The 18994-nt window shown below is 32.6% G+C and overlaps 3 protein-coding genes and 1 non-coding gene across 5 annotated transcripts; 1 reads left to right on the forward strand and 3 right to left on the reverse strand.

Annotated features, from left to right (window-relative positions):
* On the forward strand, positions 1-5832 carry LOC137812369 (uncharacterized). 2 transcript variants are annotated; one of them, XM_068614315.2, is made up of 8 exons: positions 1-376; positions 511-627; positions 1212-1438; positions 1540-1751; positions 1872-1974; positions 2989-3359; positions 3462-3948; positions 4501-5832. In XM_068614315.2, the coding sequence occupies exons 1-8, from the start codon at positions 70-72 to the stop codon at positions 5659-5661; spliced, it is 2985 nt and encodes a 994-aa protein (XP_068470416.1). In that variant the 5' UTR covers positions 1-69; the 3' UTR covers positions 5662-5832. The 2 variants fall into 2 exon arrangements, with proteins under 2 accessions (XP_068470416.1, XP_090155059.1); XM_090298933.1 differs by lacking the exons at positions 1-376; positions 511-627; positions 1212-1438; positions 1540-1751 and having other exon boundaries at positions 1877-1974; positions 3008-3359.
* A 4378-nt stretch (positions 5833-10210) lies between these two features.
* Positions 10211-10282, reverse strand: TRNAQ-UUG (transfer RNA glutamine (anticodon UUG)). Its single transcript has one exon. It is a non-coding gene; the product is annotated as a tRNA-Gln (tRNA).
* A 740-nt stretch (positions 10283-11022) lies between these two features.
* LOC137812370 (uncharacterized) lies at positions 11023-12677 on the reverse strand. Its single transcript, XM_068614316.2, has one exon. It carries the CDS (start codon positions 12349-12351, stop codon positions 11293-11295), a length of 1059 nt encoding a protein of 352 aa, XP_068470417.1. The 5' UTR covers positions 12352-12677; the 3' UTR covers positions 11023-11292.
* A 2073-nt stretch (positions 12678-14750) lies between these two features.
* Positions 14751-18644, reverse strand: LOC137809793 (bifunctional riboflavin biosynthesis protein RIBA 1, chloroplastic). The gene is made up of 7 exons (XM_068610870.1): positions 18518-18644; positions 17207-17558; positions 16906-17121; positions 16407-16729; positions 15875-16004; positions 15385-15663; positions 14751-15113 (listed from the first exon to the last, which is right to left on the reverse strand). The coding sequence occupies exons 1-7, from the start codon at positions 18568-18570 to the stop codon at positions 15078-15080; spliced, it is 1389 nt and encodes a 462-aa protein (XP_068466971.1). The 5' UTR covers positions 18571-18644; the 3' UTR covers positions 14751-15077.
* Between the last annotated feature and the right edge of the window lie 350 nt (positions 18645-18994).

The raw sequence follows: 18994 nt of genomic DNA on the forward strand, positions 1-18994 counted from the left end.
CTAACTGTCATCCTTGTTTCGTTAGTTAGAGAGAAGTCCGGGAAGTAACACAAGGTGGACAAAAATTGCATGCACTCTCCACCTTCTATTCAAATCTCCCTACCCCAACCACAACAACATCGTCATCATGTACATGTACATGTACATGCAAATGCTCCTCTCTTTTTTCTTAACTCTCCCCTTCTCTTCCTCTCCCATTATTTCAATGTCCTCATGGGAAAAACCAAAATTTTCAATTTTTTTGCCAATGGCACCAGTAATTACATGCTTCCTACCTCCAATACTATAAGGCAGTCTCTTGTAAACCGGCCAAGTTCCCACAAAGATTGCTTTCCCTTTTCACGCTTTGGATTCTTGCGCCGCTTCATTCCTTCAAGTATTCCTTACCTTGTTTTCTTCTTCCATTTTCCCTCCCTTTTATTCACACTTCTCTCTAGCTAGGTACTGTTATATTATATACTAAGGTATTAGTTTTGGTCTTCTGCTTATCTGGGTTGAGTTCAATTGTAGGAAAAGTTAATGGGGGCTCAAAAACTGAGGATGAGGAGAAAGTCTACTCTTGGTTATACACCTTGGCTCAGACTGATAAGAACTTGGTCTTTGAGTACGTTAGGTCCACTGAAAGAGGCAAGTGTCTTCACTGTGCTGTACTTTGTGAATTCTACATTGGCACTCAAAAAATGTCTACTTTATTACTTTTTTTTGTATGTGTAAAATGATTTTACTTGAGTTTGAACTTGTGACTTTCTATAAACTATCTTGATTACCTATAACTGCAGGGTCCTGTGTTTTCATTGTTATGGTTAGTGAATTTGTTTGAAAATCGTTTTAATCCATCATTCCTAACTCGTCTTTGTTGCAGTATTTTTTTGTTGTTATCTCAATTGCTACCTTGAGATGATGATTTAGTCCATCATTAGTTAGAGATTGGATTTAAATTATGATTATGAATCTTGGACAATCCTTATTTTATAAACCAGTGAGATTAAGTTAATTTTAAATCCAAATTCTAAGATAATATTAAAATTCCAGTGATTATACTAACCTGCCATAATTGCAGTCTCTTCGGGGTTGCTTTAATTTGCAACTTCAAGGGATGCTTTATCAGCTGATTTATGAGATTAAGATAAAACCAAACTCAAATTCTAAGAGAATTAAACATCACCATCCAGTTTTGTGTAATATGAAAGGTATTTTTCAATTATTGGCAGGCTTAAGCTTCACAGAAGCAGAGAGGAGACTTCGGGAAAATGGGCCAAATGTTCCACTTGAGTATTCCTTTCCAAGATGGTGGCATCTTCTACGAAATGCTCTTTTCCACCCTTTTAATATCATTCTGATTGTTTTGTCAGTTATGTCATTCATTGCCCGTGACAGTCCAAATGGATTTATCATGCTCGTGCTGGTTTTCATCAGTGTCACCCTCCGTTTCTATCAGGTTTTTCACGTTTTTCTTCATTAGTTGGTTTCCTTGAAGTAGTGGAATGGGGGTTTCTCTTCCTTTCACTCTAATCTCGGAACTTTGTTTGTGTATATTAGGAATACAACAGCTCAAAAGCAGCAATGAAGCTTTCAGAATTTGTAAAATGTCCAATAAAAGTTCAAAGATGCGCTGGTAGAGTTGTTCAGAAAGAACTTGTTGTTCAAGTTGATCACAGGGATGTAGTTCCAGGTGACATTTTAATTTTTGAACCTGGAGATCTCTTTCCTGGAGATATCAGATTGTTATCTTCTAAGCAACTTGTTGTGAGGTATGTTATTTCAATTGGGAAATCTGTTTGTTTAGTAAATGGCCGTGGACACTTGTATTCTACCTTTTTCCATTTTAGATAACTAAATAACAAATGATGTTTTTCATACCTTGTTAACAGCCAGGCCTCACTAACTGGGGAATCTTGGACAACTGACAAAACTGCTGATATCAGAGAAGACTACACTACTCCTTTATTGGATTTAAAAAACATCTGTTTTATGGTGAGTGAGTTAGTAACACATCCCTGTCTGTATTTTTGTTCAATGCAAGTTATAGCTTCAGTTTACAGAACAAAATTTGGTGGAACTTGAATACTCTATAAAATTGGAAAGGACCAAATCCTTCCTTTATGTTTTGTTCAAAGGGTCAAATCCAAGAGACACATCCAAGTGCAAATCCATAGCTAGTACTAGTCCAATGTCAAGTCCAAACCCAAAGGACAAAACCAATTTGCTGTGTAGTAATTCTCTGTTTTCTTTTTTCTTCATACTTCTTCATGCAGGTATTGAACCATGAAATTTGTTTTTATCTCTAAGAAGAAAGTAAAAGCTTAACATTGCCCTATAGATTTTGAAAACACGAGGAGAGGACTTGAATGTTGTTTAGCTGTGAAATCTTTAACAGCATTAGAGCTTGGCTTGGATGCTTCTGCAAGACCGAAACTGTAGAAAAAATAGAAAGCGAAAGGTTTAAAGATGCGACAATTACTAGAACACAATAATCTGCTTGAGGTTAAAGAGCCATGAACTACAGTGAATCTTTGTGTGTGTAAACTACTAAACTGTTTCAATGATAGATGAAACAAGGAACACCATACCAATCTTCAATTAAGGTTCTAAACAATGTCCCTTTATCTGAGGCTCCATTCTTTACAATTCAAATTCCTCACTAAAATGTAGCAAGTTTATTTCTCTTATTTGACAAAGATAAATTTCTGTGGACCTTAAACAGCCATAAAAATCACAGTAATATACTAATACATGTCAAATAATTTATGTCTTGTCTTTTGCGTTAAGAAACTCAAATCACAGTAATATACTAATACTTTTGATGTACTTAACTCATGCATGAGGATCCAAATTCGTGTCTTCGATTCATTAATTACCTATTTTACAATTTTGTAATTTCCTATATCTTTAAGATGTTGTAGCCTCAAAAATATTAAATTTGGTATCAGAGATTGTCTGATTGAATGGTGAGTTTTTCTGAGAAATGATTAGTCATTAACATCACAGGGCACAAACGTGGTATCAGGTACTGGAACAGGCCTAGTGGTTTCAACTGGATCCAATACTTACATGAGCACCATGTTTTCAAAAGTTGGGAAGAAGAAGCCACAAGATGAATTTGAAAAGGGTCTCAAATGGATATTTTACTTGCTTATTTCTGTTATGCTAGTAGTTGTCACCACCATGTTTGTGGTAAATTACATGACATCTCTTGATTTGACCCAAAGCGTTCTTTTTGCCATCTCTGTTGCATCTGTCCTGAATCCTCAGATGCTTCCCCTTATCGTTAACACATGCCTTGCAAAAGGAGCACTTGCTATGGCTAAAGACAGGTGTATAGTAAAGAGTTTAAGATCTATACGCGACATGGGATCAATGTAAGTATTACTTAGAAGTCAATTGATTGATGACCTGGACACTAAATGTGCATCTTTCTAGCTAATTCTTTTTCCATGTACTTATATTTTTTAATGTTGCAGGGATATTCTTTGTATTGACAAGACAGGCTCCCTTACAATGAATCATGCAATCATGGTTAATCATCTTGACTACATGGGTTTACCCCAAGAAAAAGTTTTACGCTATGCCTTCCTCAACTCCTACTTTAAGACTGATCAGAAGTATCCTCTGGATGATGCTATTCTGGCATTTGTATATTCAAATGGATTCAGGTTTCGGCCATCTAAGTGGAGGAAGATAGATGAGATTCCCTTTGACTTCATAAGAAGAAGAGTATCTGTCATCTTAGAAACAGAGGACAGACACTCACAATTCTTTGGCAGGTTCATGGTAACAAAAGGAGCACTATTAGAAGTATTGAAAGTTTGTTCTTTCATTGAGAATTTCGATAAAGATGAAATTTGCCTCTTCTCTTCCGATGATTATCAGCGTATTTTAAATCTTTCAGAAGATATTAGCAATGAAGGGTTAAGGATTTTAGGAGTAGCTATAAGGAAGCTTGAAATGGTGTGTCTTTTCTTCTTTTTAATCTTTCTTTTCATACCAATGACATTGATTTTGCATTTTGCATCAAGACAGTTTGAATGGATTAGAACCACTTGTGTCTTCTTTAAATTCTCTTCTCATTTAGATAGGAAAAGTTCACTAAAAAGAACACTGTCAAAACTATTCTCATAGGATAAATTACAGTATGGTTCCAGACCAGCACATATTTATGATCATGGTCAATCTATACATAATACATGACTGTGTTACAGTTTATGATAAAGAATTAGTAAAATTCCGCTTTATGTCGCATGAAAATTTACTAAGACCATGGATAATACCATAATTTCTCATTATTGTAGGGAATGGTCCTCTCATGTTGAATATTTACATGACAATGTTGTGGCTATCTCTCTATGCATAAGCATTAAATAGGTTGAACCTTGTCAATATATTTTTTACGGAGAGTGTTAGAAACAATCTCTGCATAACAAGGTCATATAAAAATTTAGTATGAAAGGATTAGAGAAGGAGCACCTCAGTGACTATTTCAGATTACATGTGATATTGCAGACACAAACATGTGAAACAAGTAATGGAAGCAAGAGAGAAGACGAGGATATCGAAAAAGACATGGTGTTCCTTGGCCTCATAACGTTTTTCGACCCACCTAAGGACACAGCAAAGCAAGCACTGTGGCGTTTGTGTGAGAAGGGAGTGAAAGCAAAGGTTTTAACAGGTGATTCCCTCTCCTTGACAACGAGGGTATGCAGGGAAGTTGGCATAAGCACCAATCACGTAATAACAGGTCCTGAACTAGAGCTACTTGATCAAGACACGTTCCATGAGACAGTTAAAAGAGCCACAGTACTAGCACGTCTCACTCCAATTCAGAAACTCCATGTGGTGCAATCCTTGCAAACAGTTGGAAACCATGTTGTTGGGTTCTTAGGAGATGGAGTGAATGATTCACTGGCTTTAGATGCAGCAAATGTAAGCATTTCTGTGGATTCAGGAGTGGCCATTGCAAAGGACATGGCAGATATTATCTTACTTGAGAAAGACCTCAACGTGCTTGTTGCGGGAGTGGAGCATGGCAGACTCACTTTTGGCAACACAATGAAGTATGTTAAGATGTCAGTTATTGTTAACTTGGGAAGTGTCATTTCACTCCTCATAGCAACACTGCTTTTGAAGTATGAGCCCCTAACTTCTAGACAGCTTCTTACTCAGAATTTCATCTACAGTGTGGGACAGATTGCCATTGCCTGGGACAAGATGGATGAAGAGTATGTTAAGACACCTCACAAGTCCTCAGAAAGAGGCTTGTTCATGTTCATATTATGGAATGGATCAGTGTGCACTCTGTGTGATGTGGCAACACTCATGCTTCTTTGGTTTTATTACAAGGCTTACACTGATGTGACTCAAAAGTTTTTCCATTCAGCTTGGTTCATTAAAGGTCTCCTCTTGCAGACCCTCATCATCCACTTGATCAGGACAGAGAAAATCCCTTTCATACAGGAGGTTGCATCTTGGCCTGTGATTTTCTCTACTGTTCTGACTTCTGCAATTGGGATTGCACTTCCTTTCACATCCATTGGGAAGGTCATGGGATTCTCCCTTCTGCCTCTCTCATATTTCGGATTTTTGCTACTTCTTTTTCTTGGATATTTTGTAGTTGGCCAGGCAGTTAAGAGATTTTACATATTGGTTTATAAGAAATGGCTTTGAATTTCAATCTTTTTCATCCCAGTGTTTTTTTTCTTCAAATGCAGTTATCAAGTCCATATAAAGGATTTTTTTGTTTTGCCAGACACATATATCCAACATTGTCATAATTGTACTAACAATTTTCAAAACAATAGGAACGACATTCATGAATGAATAATTCATGCGTTAAAACTTGTGTACTATATTTAGCCAATTTAAGATAGTTGGTAATGTTCCGTTGTGCTTCCAGTTATTTTTCTTCATGTGCAATCAATTCTTGATTCCGCTTCACCTTCAGACAATAAGCATCTATGAAAACATGTGGAACATTTGAAATTTTCTTCTTCCTGCATTTGTATGAGTTGCATATTTTCCCAGGGCTTGCATTAATTCTGTTTTTTTATTGATAACAGCATCTATTAAGCGTAAAGTGAATAAGAAAACACAGGAAATTGGAACTGCTGAAAGCATACTTTATTCATATATGTGAAGCGATGTATCTATAAAACGTGTAAACAAAAATGCTGATAAATAAGCAAACCCACTAAAAGATCATGCCTAAAAACATAGGACTAGCATAACTTTATCTTATCAGTAAACATGACTTTTACTAAAAATAAAAATCTGATATATTGTATTCTATTGTTTGTTAGTTGATTCCAACATTTACATTTCAACACTTCTCCTAGGCATTGGAACTACGAATTCCAAACTTTGATCTTGTTCTCATCGGCTGACGTGAATCGGGTGGATTCTGGCCTTCCTTTTGTTGATGCTTTGAGATGTCTAAAATTCACAGTAAGGAAAGCTCTATTTATTGACAAAAACTCCGACGATTAAGCGCATATAAAAATTAGTATGGGGTGATGTGTATGAAATAACACTTACCTTTGTTCACTAAGACCCTTTTATAGTACTCGGTGATCCTTTAGAGGAGTTAACAACCATATTTTGTTAATGTATACCTTTATTTTAGAGGGTGTGAGTAGAACATTATCTCTAACTGTTTATTTTCGTCGAATTTAGGGTAAATATATATGTATAACTGATTCAGTTATATAGTTCTTTTATATTTGTAATATAGAGTAAATATATTTTCTAAATACTATCTTAAAACTCAAATCATTGGGTGTTACAAGTAATTAAGGATGAGTTTGGTAGGCCTTTAGAGAAAAGAAAAAAATATAGAAAAGACGGAGTGTAAACAGTTTGAAGAAGTGTGAAAAAAAGAAAACTAGTCCCACAAGTAAAAGTTTCACAGATTTATATTACATTATGGGCTTTTACTTCCTGTACTCTCCATTTTCTAACCTGCACCTCCATAATTGGCTGAAATAATTGAATTGTCCTCCGTCGTTTCTACTCACTCCACACCACCACCGCTATCTCCGCTACTGCAGCATCACCGCTGAAGAAGAAGAAGAAGAAACACATTTCATGTTCCAGAAAGCTCATTTCAAAAAGTTCATTCCGAAAAATGTATTTCAGGTACTATATACTTTCTAAAAATCCTGTTTCAGTAAATTTGTTTTAGAATATATTTTATGTATCCTAAAAATTTTATTTTGAAAATCTTGTTCTGAAAATTTATATTATTCAAAAACTATATTTCATGCATTTCAGAAATTGTATTATGATTTTTTTAAAAAAAATAGATAATCCGGGAGTCACTTTAAAAAAAAAGGTAAAATAGTTATTTTAAAAAACTATGGGAGTGTAGGTTAAAAAATGAGGTGCAGAAAGTAAAAGCTACGACAATTGTTACCCCATTTACATATTTTTTCGTGAATAGGTTTTAGGTTAGTATGCGTACTCAATCTCATTCCCTCAATTTGTTTTTGGAGTGACATCACACATTAAACAAGTTTGACTTTAGTTTCTTATTCTTCATCGTGTTTTGCATAGTGGATGTGATTTGTTCACTTGTTTAGTATAGATAGATTGCTTTAGAAAAAAATAATTACATATTTAATTTTGTTTGAAATTGATACAGAATAATTACTTCTCTTTTTAAAATAAGTTAAACCTAGCAAGTTATCTTTAGTATGATGGGATCTTTCTGAACAAAATGACTTGCTTATAATTTATTTCGCCAAGGATTAATCACTACATCATACTTCATACTAAACTTTTCAGAAACAGCTAAACATAACATCACATCTATTAAGTCAACATAAGTCAACATATCTACTTTTGAAGGTGGAACATTTGCATTTTTTTTCCTTTGTTTTGTTTTTCTGATTTCCCCTTTTCCCTTTGTGTTTTAGTTTCTTGTTTTTCTCCTTCTAAAATATTTGTTATTTTTGTCTTGATGTTATTTATTACGAAGTTTGTATTCTTTAATTCTTAGTTTTTCATTATGGGTTGGATTTATAATCTCTCATTTTACCTTCAATCTGATTCTTTTTTTGGTTTGCTAATTTTGCTTCTAAAATAAGTTATCGATGATTGGGAAGGTTTTCTCCAAGAACGCTTATAGCATCCATATCAGAAAACTCCTATGCTAAATAACTTAAACAAGAGTTCTTAGTTAACATGGTCTAAGATCTTGTTGAACCTATATGAAACTATAACAACTTACATTTCATGTAAATATACGCTACTCTGATCAAATATCATTACCAGTAGAAATTTTAAAATTTTATGGGAATTTTTGTGCGAATTTTGTATAAAAATTTACAAAAATCATTTTTTGTTGGAATCGTAATCCATATGGTACTTTCTCTATAAATAATCAATTAGATTATGTACAAGTGGTATAAATAAAATAAAATATAAACATTTTATTATTGAAGTGTAAAACTTATAAATAGTAAAAATTACTTATTCAAATTACTTTTTTCTTTTTCTGACTTTTTTCTAAGATTCTGAAAAATCTATTATTTTTTAGAAGATATAGAAATCCTGATAGAGAGTATAACAAGTCTATCAGGTCATTATTTCTTTTAAAGTAAATTCATTTTTCCTTTTTTTTATTTGAACTAACTTATGGGTTGCATGCATATTATTATGTTTTCATGTGACGTTTTTCAAGCAAAAATATTAAAAAAAATAAAATCAAGTACTTGATATGTTGATGTTTTTGAGTTATGATATATATAACATAAGTAGTAAAACATATATGTTACAATAAATCTTTTGCAGTTTTGCAAAAAAAAAATTCTTAAAAAAAATATTTATTTCAAAATGTGTAAAATCTTTTGTTGTGAATTTTAAATCTATGAGTGAGTTTTCTATAATGTAGGGACTGATGATGAACTTAATTAGTTTAATTTCGCTAAAGATGAATGCAAGAAAAAATTGAAGAAAAAAATTAATAAAATATATATTACTTAAAGATAACTCAATCCTTATATAAGAAATAAGAAAGAAAGAAAAAAATAGTACCTCACACCTCAATCTACTCAAACTTTTAACAAAAACTACTAACTATTTCTTATTCCATTTAAGAATCAAATGATAAAAAATTGAGAGAGAAATAATGTATAGTTCAATTTCATGAGGATAGATGAAGTTTCTCTAATAAAAAAAAAATCGAAATGGATGATAAAAAGAAGAATTTCTTTTAGTTATAAAGGGAAAAATGAAAAACATGAAACAAAAGTAAAATTATAAATGGTAACATTAAAGGATATTATTAGTGAATTTAATTGAAAATTTTATTATTACATTTTAATTTTAAAAATAGTAAAAATATACAAATCAGCAATAGAAATTATACGAAAAATTGAAAAAAAAATACTTGCAAAATTTTAAATAATTATGTTAACTTTTCCTGCAAATACAAATTTACAACAAATTTTCCAAAACTATAAGCTTGCTGTGAATTTAAATTCTGCACGAAAAAAAATCATAAAGTAAATAAATCCCCATTAATCTTTGCATGAAGTTCCTGAGAAAATAATTCAATAAAAATCAGCAGGAAATTTGTGATTTTGTAGTAGTTTAGAGCTATGATCCTCGAAATATCCTTCAATTGATACAAATGGATGAGTCATGTGATGTTGAAGTTTGCTACCTACTCTGCTGACCAAGTCAAACCATCTTCTCCATTTCAATGCTCTTTGGTTACCTAATTTGGTGTGCATTGACTATAAACGAGAAATAAAAAAAAATAAAAAAAATAAGTGATATAATAAAAAAATAGAAAAAATATTATAAAATAGCGTAAAAAATATTATGAGAATAACTTTACTCATTGCACAATCACAATTAATGAGCTCTAATCACTCTCACAAATCATATCTACTAGCTATATGTCGAATTAAATACTGTCACGCATAATTAATTAATATTGAAATAAATAAAAAAAACATTCTTTTGTGACTATGTTCTATTTAATGGATTCTTTTTGTAGGAAAATCAAATTTTACGAATGAGTTGTCTTTGATGATTAATTCATCTTAATATTAATTGATTTAATTATTAAATGCACTTTTAAAATAAAAGTACCATTAAAGTAATCGCGTCGTATAAGCATGTGTTACAGTTTATCTATTTTTTTAAAAATCTATAATTTAAAATTACAATCCCAATTGATGAAAATAAACTTACAAAAATTAAAAAAAAAAGGTCCTACCGGGAGTCGAACCCAGGTCGCAGGATTCAAAGTCCTGAGTGCTAACCACTACACCATAGAACCACATGTTAGCTTTATCCATAATAAATTTAGTTATAACAATAAATTAATTCAAATATTTTAGGTATTTCAATAAATTCTTTTAAGTTAGTTTAACCTTAAGTCTAAGGATGAAATTATAAATTACCTCAAGTTCAAATACATGTTATTAAACCGAAAAGAATGTTTGGGATAAATATTTGGAGTCTTCTAACAATGGAGACAAAAATATAAAGGAAACATTTAAACTTTAAGTTTATTAAAAGTTTCTTTAACATTCATTACTGTTGGTATAATTTCTGAAATGGTTACTATAAAAGTTAATAAATATATCATGTAAAATATTATCTATTACGTTAAAAATATCATATTACTTAAAAATATAAATATTTCATAAGATGTAAACTCCATTTTATAAATTACTTTTATAAATTAAGTTTAAATGTTAGTTTTTGTCTAAGTGTTTTATCTTAAAAATGCATTAACCATCTCATCACGGAAGCAACTTGATTTTAATTTAGCTTTTGTGATCTCATGCTTTTTTGGTATTTCACTTTTGTTTGGATGCAAAAGTTTTATAAGACTATCATTTTAATAAATAAAAAAACGAATTTTTATTCTCTTAGTCTAGATCTTATTTAAGATTATATATCTTAAATTTTATGTGTACCAGATAAATTCTTATAAGAATCCTAATTTATAACTGGTATACGAATCATGCACCACTGGAACGAAGGCGTGTTTCATACAAGTTCACCAAACACTTGCGAAGGTTTCGATGTGATATTCTTTAGAATAAAAAAGAGAACATCTATACATCGCAGAATAAGACAAAACAGTGGTCAAAATTCTTAAACTTTTCTATCACTATAATCTTCTACAGCCATATACGTTTAGTACATTCATAAGGCTAAATCTGAAGCATAGTTTTGTCGGTTAGGGAACACAGACAGAGACATGTGTATACAACCTTCATCTTCCTCCATTAACATTCATTACACAGCACAAAATCCCTCGATGCAGTGTTAAACTCGTTATATTGGAAGAGTAGAACTCTGACTCCTGGAGTGTGTGGAGAACAAAAATTTCCTGTTATGTGAAAACGATCGTCTCATTGAGACTGGACCCTTTTGCAACGCACGTCCAACTGAAGCCAACTTGTGAATGGTACTTGAACTTGAACTTGAACTCGAACACGAACTCCCACTTCCATGTTTCTCAATAATACTCATACGAGTCATGCCCTTGTTAGTCGAACTCACTTTTTCGCCATAAGGGGTGTCTATATCCACCCCCACATCACGAGACACCATTGAATTTGAAGCAGAAGAAAAACCCATCGAAACCGATCTCCTCAGAGGCTGTGTTTCTATTCCACCAGAGGACTCACCAGAACCACCACCACCACCTTCTAATCCCTCTCCGTCATCAGAATCCTCCACCTGAACCACATGATTCTGACTCTGATGATCAGACACGCTCGAATCCATCTGAACATTCTGATCAACGGCTCCAGTTTCATCGCAGACCACGGGTGCGCGGCACAGGGGGCAGTTTTTGTGGGACCGGAGCCACGTGTCAATGCAAGGCACGTGGAACGCGTGGCTGCACTTGGGCAACAGCCTGAGAGTGTCGTCGTGTTCGAACTCTCCGAGGCACACGGAACATTCGGAGCTGTCTATGATTCCCTCGTTTTTTCTGTATTTGAAGACGGTGATGGAGTCTATAAGCGATTGTTGGAGACCGACGGTGCGGATGTACCATACATGGTGGACAGCCGCCAAGTCGTCTTGGTCCACGTCATTATCGTTATCCGAAGTGGGAGAATCTCCGTTCAAATCGAACAGTATGGGCGTGTCTCTTGTTCCATTTGGGCTGCGGTTATATCTCCTGGAGTAAAAGTACCTTATGAGTGTGAACACAGTGAACAGAAACATGAACACGCCAACTATGCACGCCACCACAATCCACGCTAGTGGAAAAACATATTTATGATGTTCTTCTACGGGATATATGGGTAACTTCACAGATTTCAAAGGGGAAGCTGCTGGGGTACCATGGTGAGATTCTGGGATTTTAGGCTGAGGAAGCATTGGTGGAAGAGAAGGAAGGTATTGAGGGGGTGAAGTAGTGTTCTATGGATGTGGAAAATTTGGCATTTGTTTTTGCAAAGAATGTGGCATGATTAAATGGTGAAGTGAGAAAATGAGGCATGGTTTTGATGGGACCATTTCGTTTTGTATGGGAGACTCTGACTCCGGAATTTACTTGGTGGTTTCTTTTCCAATCCAAATCATGAACCTTTTTTATGGTTTCCGCGTTAACTTTAATGGTGGTGGGCCATTCTCGCCTATAATCGACTACACAATCCTTTTCGAGGGAAACTTTCTTTTTTTCCTCTAATACGACACCTTTTCTTTCTTGCTTTATTTTAAAATAATGCCAATATTCTTCATTCTTAAGTTACATTTAAAAAATTTACTCATAAAAATAATATTTTAACATTTCACCAATCATTTAACAACTCACTTTTAAGAGTAATATACTCATTAAAAAATGAACTTTAATATAAAAAAAATAAAGGATACAATGAAGAATATAAGATGGGTGTAAAAATGTGTTGGATGTCAAAATGTTATGATACAATTACAAATTTACTCCTTTCTAATAAAAACATTGATGCATTATATGGTAAAACAAAACGTGTATATTGACAAAAGAGACTAATAAGAGAAAATTTTATTTGACACTATTGAACAATAAAAAACATATATTTAATATGTCTATAATAATATTTTAAATTAAAAATAAAATAAAAGTAAATAAAATATTAATTTATTAAAGTATAAAGTATATATTTTCCCTATTAAGAATGTTAATATATCAGTACTCCAATATTAACTATATCACATTATGCTTACCAATAAAAGAAGTAGTGCATTACATGGTAAGAGGTATCTTGACAAAATCAACCAATAACTATATGACATTTGGCTTATGTATTACATTTTTTTTAAATTACACATTAGTTGCTTCTATCCTTTAGTCTTTCTTAAGCATTTGAAAACCCTACGCCATATCAAAAAGTGTGGAAATAACCGCAAAGGGCAAAGGCATATTCGACCTTCTTTCATCTAACAATTTCTTGTCATCAATTCTAATTGTTTATATCATTCATATTCTTTCTTTTACTTCTAAACTAAACTAAAGACTTGAAACTTTAATTAACATAAAATCAAACAAATCATTAGATAAAAATAAATTGTGGAGATAAAAATAATTAATTTTCATATTAACTAAATTATATATTATTTTAGAGACTAAAAAAGTATTAGTATCTAAATTAGTTTCTATTATTCATAAATAATTTTTAAATTAGTATCTGATGACAATGATTAATAACAAAGCAAGTCACATAATTTGTTGCTTCAATTGTAAGAATAGAGATTGAATTTCATCTTTCCCACTCTTTTGTATTTTGATTAACATGATAATATTGTGTCATTGATTGATATTGATATTGATACTCGCATAAAAATAATTTATATCGATTTTTCGCATATAAAATTATTAAGGTGTTTCCTAAGTATTGATTTCTCGCATATTTATAAAAACAATTTATCATTTAAGATTATACGTTGATAGCAATTAACATTTTAAGTCTATTTTCAGCACTCAAATAGGTTAAGTATTATAGTTTATGTTAGAATTCTAAAACTACTTTATAGTCCAATTTAAGATTCTAGATTATATAAACCAAGCATTTAAAAGCAAAATAATAATACCAATCTTCAATAAGAATAAAATAAATATTATGTTTAGATATCATCTCAATACATAAGAGTTTGAACAAATTACTCATAATTCCAAAGGGTAAAATGTTTTTTATTATAATTTTATAAATTTTTTAATATTTCAATAAAATTTATAAATAATAATATGTATGTAAATATTTTAGCATAATATAGAATTACTTTCTATTTGTACAAAAAAAATACTCCTCTTTCTATGATTATTTATATGATATATATGCAATAAATATTCATGATGATGAGGGAATATGAATATTAAAATACTAAACTCTTATTATTCCACTTTGTCATGAATATTAAAACATCCATTACTTAAGGTGATATATAAAAAAATTATTTTATTAACAAATTATTTAACATAAAAATGTAAATAACATGTAAATTAGTAATACCAAAGTAATGTTAAGAAATTGATTATCACAATTCCAAATTTATGAAAAAAAATAGAATTGCCTAATAGGATGTTCTTTTCTAAAAAAATGGAATTTATATTAAAAAACATATAAATATATTTCTATAATTAATTTAGTAATTGACTTCACCAAATATTTCTTATGAAACAAAGTACGGCTTATTAATTTTGGAATGATAGCTTTTCAGCTTTGATGGAATTTGTCAGCTAGACTTTTAAACAGTATCTTAAGATTAAATAATGCAAGATGTAACAAAAAATATCTAGTGAACATAAAAAGAAATCTTCATGTCATAAGAGTAATCAAATAACAGCAACACTTTATATAACTGTTGATAGATCAAGATATGATATATTACAAGTAAAATTGACCCTAAAGTTACTAACTTGCACAAGATATAATGTTGTATTCATATGCTTGATGAAATCCAATACCAATCAAAAGTATCAATTTTAAATGTCTAATTTTCAAGCATTTCATGATCTCTGTGATCATGTCCGGTTAGTGTTGTTAAAAAGAGGAACTTTTCCTGCAATTGTTAAAGCCATAACCTTTGGGTCCTTCGTACTCAGCACAATTTTCCTGTTTTTGTCATTAGGCTATTGTTTGAACCCCTAGATCTCGTAGTATCTGCCATAGATATGTATAATTCAATTAGTTAAAAAATAATGCTTATGCAGCCAAATGAAACAATAGTTTGCCATTAAACAATAATTCACTCCAAGTTATTGCTTTTATTTGCATTCTACTTTCGATGGTCTTGTTATATATTTTACTGTTAAACTCTGATTCTTTTAAACTCGGATTTAAGCTGTAGAATAACTATGTCCTAAGAAGTTGATTAATCTCTAGACATTCTGATGTAAAATAAAACATGGGAAATAGAAAACCAAAACAGTACCTGTGCTCCAATACTGTACTCAGTAGAATGAGCAGGTAAATGCAATTCCTCGTACTTGTCCTCTTCAGAGTGGCAATCATGTACAATGTGGTCTAAGACAATACCTCTATCTTCATGTCCTCGAAGATACACTAAGACACCCCTACCTGCTGCTTCAATTTGCTTCAATGCAATCACTAACTGGTTTCGACATGGACACGTTGTGGCCCCAAAAACGTCACCAATTAGACATTCTGAATGTACTCGTACAATCACCTCCTTCCCATCACCTATCTCACCCTGTTAATATCAACCATGCTATTATTGTCACCAACACAATAACACTTTTCAAATCTCTCAAAATTTCACCCTTGCCACAGAAAAGTAAGTGTCTCTAATGAGAACAAAATGTAAACGTAATCAAGAAATCTGATTGATTTAAAGGGGAGTGTCATTTGGCAGTTGCAATTCAAGATGCTGTTAAGCATACAAAGATTGGTGAGTTGCTTACTTTAACCATCGCAATATGCTCAATCCCATCCAGACATGACCGATAGCAATAAGCTTTGAAAAGTCCCCACATAGTGGGTACTATTGCAGCTGAAGTACACTCTACCAACTTCTCCCTCTTCACTCTGTATCTGCTATTTCAAACCATGCAGATATTAGTGATGCGCCATCAAAGTTCTTAACTCTATCTTCCTATGATTCTTTGAGATGGCATACTTTAAAAAATCCTAAAAATGGGCGCATCCAAAGAGTAGTTTGATCAGTGGTGACTCTCAATATTGGACCAAGTCTGTGTCACAATCACAACTAATGAAATGTGTGCAGACCTATCAATTGATCAGTAGTAACTAAGATTGTTGTATGAAAAATCTGGTGATGATAGTTAACAGGTATATGGCGGTTTGTCCACTTTTATATCATTCATTACACTTCCTTTAAAGATAAATGAGCATGTGACATTATGCAGTGAATTCAGTTCGTGGTATGCAGGGTTATTGAGAGAATTCTGTAACTGGTGATTTATTAGAAACTACCTTATTAAATCAGCAATGGAAATTATTTTCAGGTTTTCTTGCTTAGCCATCTGTTGAAGCTTTGGTAACCTGGCCATTGAACCATCATCATCTACTATCTCACATAAAACTGCAGCAGGTTCCAAGCCAGCCAACACAGCAAGATCAACTGAAGCTTCCGTGTGTCCAGGTCTCTTAAGAACCCCTCCTTCTCTGTACTTCAGAGGAAATATATGGCCTGGTCGATTGAAATCATCAGGCCTCGAATTTCTTGATGCAAGTTTCAGGATTGTTGTTGCTCTATCTTGAGCAGACACTCCTGTTGTAGTGCCTTGCTTTGCATCCTATAGTATGATGCAGTTGTTTTGGTATCAGATAAGAAATCAAGTCAATGTTATATTTGAAAACACATATCCTGATCTTAACAAAGAAAAATGTGCTTAAAGATCATTATCCTACTTTTGTTTCCAAGAGGATTATGAATCAAGAATCAAGAATCAAGAATGAAAAACCTGTGTACCGCTGTCACTGTGAATGCGGTGCAAAGTTTTTCTTCGTTCTGAGTCACCATCAATGGGAGTTGCAACCTCTCTAAGTCATCTTCTTTCATGCTCACACACACTATCCCAGTTCCATACTTGACAATAAATGCAATTGCTTTTGGTGTTACCATTGATGCTGCCATTATAAGATCACCCTCGTTTTCTCTATTTTCATCATCTACAACAATAACCAACTGCAAATTTGTTCCAAATAAGTGAATTTTTTAACATGGTGCCCTTGATTAGAGAATTGATCAACAAATCTACAGACTAATCAACCTTTCCTTGACGAATATCTTCAATGGCCTCTGGGATAGAAGAAAACCCTTGAGCAGGACAATCCAGTTCATGTTCATTTCTATCAGCAAAGAAACCATTGATTGTGGGATTTATCTCATCAAAGACTGTTCCAAAAGCAAATGTATCAAGTTGCGGGCTAGTTCTAGTATGTTCTTCTACCAGTGTATCAATCGAGTCATCTTGTCTTGGACTAGTGTAGTTGTCTTCCCCAGATATTACTGCCCTCACTTTATCAGCCTTGAAACTGAATTTCACTTTTCTAATTGGACTATCCAACATGAGATCAGATTTATATCCGAGTGGAGGCACGGCACTTAAAATACACTTCATTCTAAACAGAAGAGCAACCATCCAATTACACAAATGGAAGTAGCAGAACAAAGTAACAACAATTCTCAAAGAACATTAGATTAGAATGAATAAATTTGCAATAAGTAACAAAGCTGCATATGCATATAGGACACTTGGCTGAGCTAGAGTTGTTTTCCACACAATTTGCCAAAAATCACCAGAAGAGTTTGGGAATCAGTTATCTCACCCCAAGATAACAGTCAAATTGAAGTTATACAATTTCTTCTAAGATAACATCAAATTGATCTCCTAGAACCAAGTAAACTAATAAAATATCAAATTTCCAAATAATAAATAACCATTATATCACTTACAAAGTTTCTAAGTATATATTTATTTGTCTATAAGGTGTCTTCAACCTCACATAGAAACCTGCTAGTGGTGCGAACCTCTAACATGGGAATTTGTGCACTGTGATGAATTCTTGCACTCTGTTGTATTGGAAAATCACTACCTTACCTATCTAACTTCTGCCTAAGGACAGGTTCACCTCAAACATGATCCTTGGGCTTAAGGTATTCAAATAATGACAAGGCAACATTTAAAACACTATTACAAGTGCATGCAATTATATGTCCTAGAATATGATAATAGCACTTAAAAAAAGAAAAGAAAACTCACACACTTTACATGCAAATATTGACATTGCTCATGATTCAATAAAATGCAAGGAATCGCCATTTATTTACTTCTCATTGATCTCACTCTTGCTCTCTGATTATAGCGTAGATTCAACAGCATAGATTAATGTTGGATTTGTAATTCAGTTGATTAGCTTTTACATATCAATCCCAATGTTTCCCACGAATACGCATGATAAAACCATATAGGATACGTTCTTGCATGTGGCATGCAAAAGGGTATGCATTGCCCGATAATTGAAAGACAAGAGAATATATAAGAACAAGAAGATTAATTAAAGGGTATGCAGAGGCTCACTTGGAACATGTGTGGAGGGACATGGAAGAGCAATGAAAATTGATGAAAGCCATGTAGTGTGTGATAGATTGGTCAAGGACAAAGATACCTAAGACAAGAAGAGAGAACAAGACAGAGATTCAGCTACAACAAACCTTCCGCATTTGTTTTGTTTATATATATGCATATCGGTAACTCCGCCGAGGTGGCACTTAATTGTCCCTTCGTCACCAGTTACAAATCCAATTGCATTGTTTGTTTATAGCTATTATTACGTGCTTTCCAGAATAAACTTTTGCAGAATGTCAAAATGTACAAAATTTGCTTTGTTTTAGAAAGTAGAATATAATTTTTAGGGATAGTGTCGTTTGAATTTTTCTTTCCCAATAATCGTGTTTGACGTCTTATTCCAAGAAAATCAAGCATTACTTATTTGGTTCAAATACCCTTTATTCATATAGGATATTTAATTAGCTCTGGAATAGACAACTTAAGAGA

This window comes from Phaseolus vulgaris, chromosome 2 (assembly GCF_051622355.1).
Source record: "Phaseolus vulgaris cultivar YP4 chromosome 2, ASM5162235v1, whole genome shotgun sequence".
Taxonomy (NCBI): domain Eukaryota; kingdom Viridiplantae; phylum Streptophyta; class Magnoliopsida; order Fabales; family Fabaceae; genus Phaseolus; species Phaseolus vulgaris.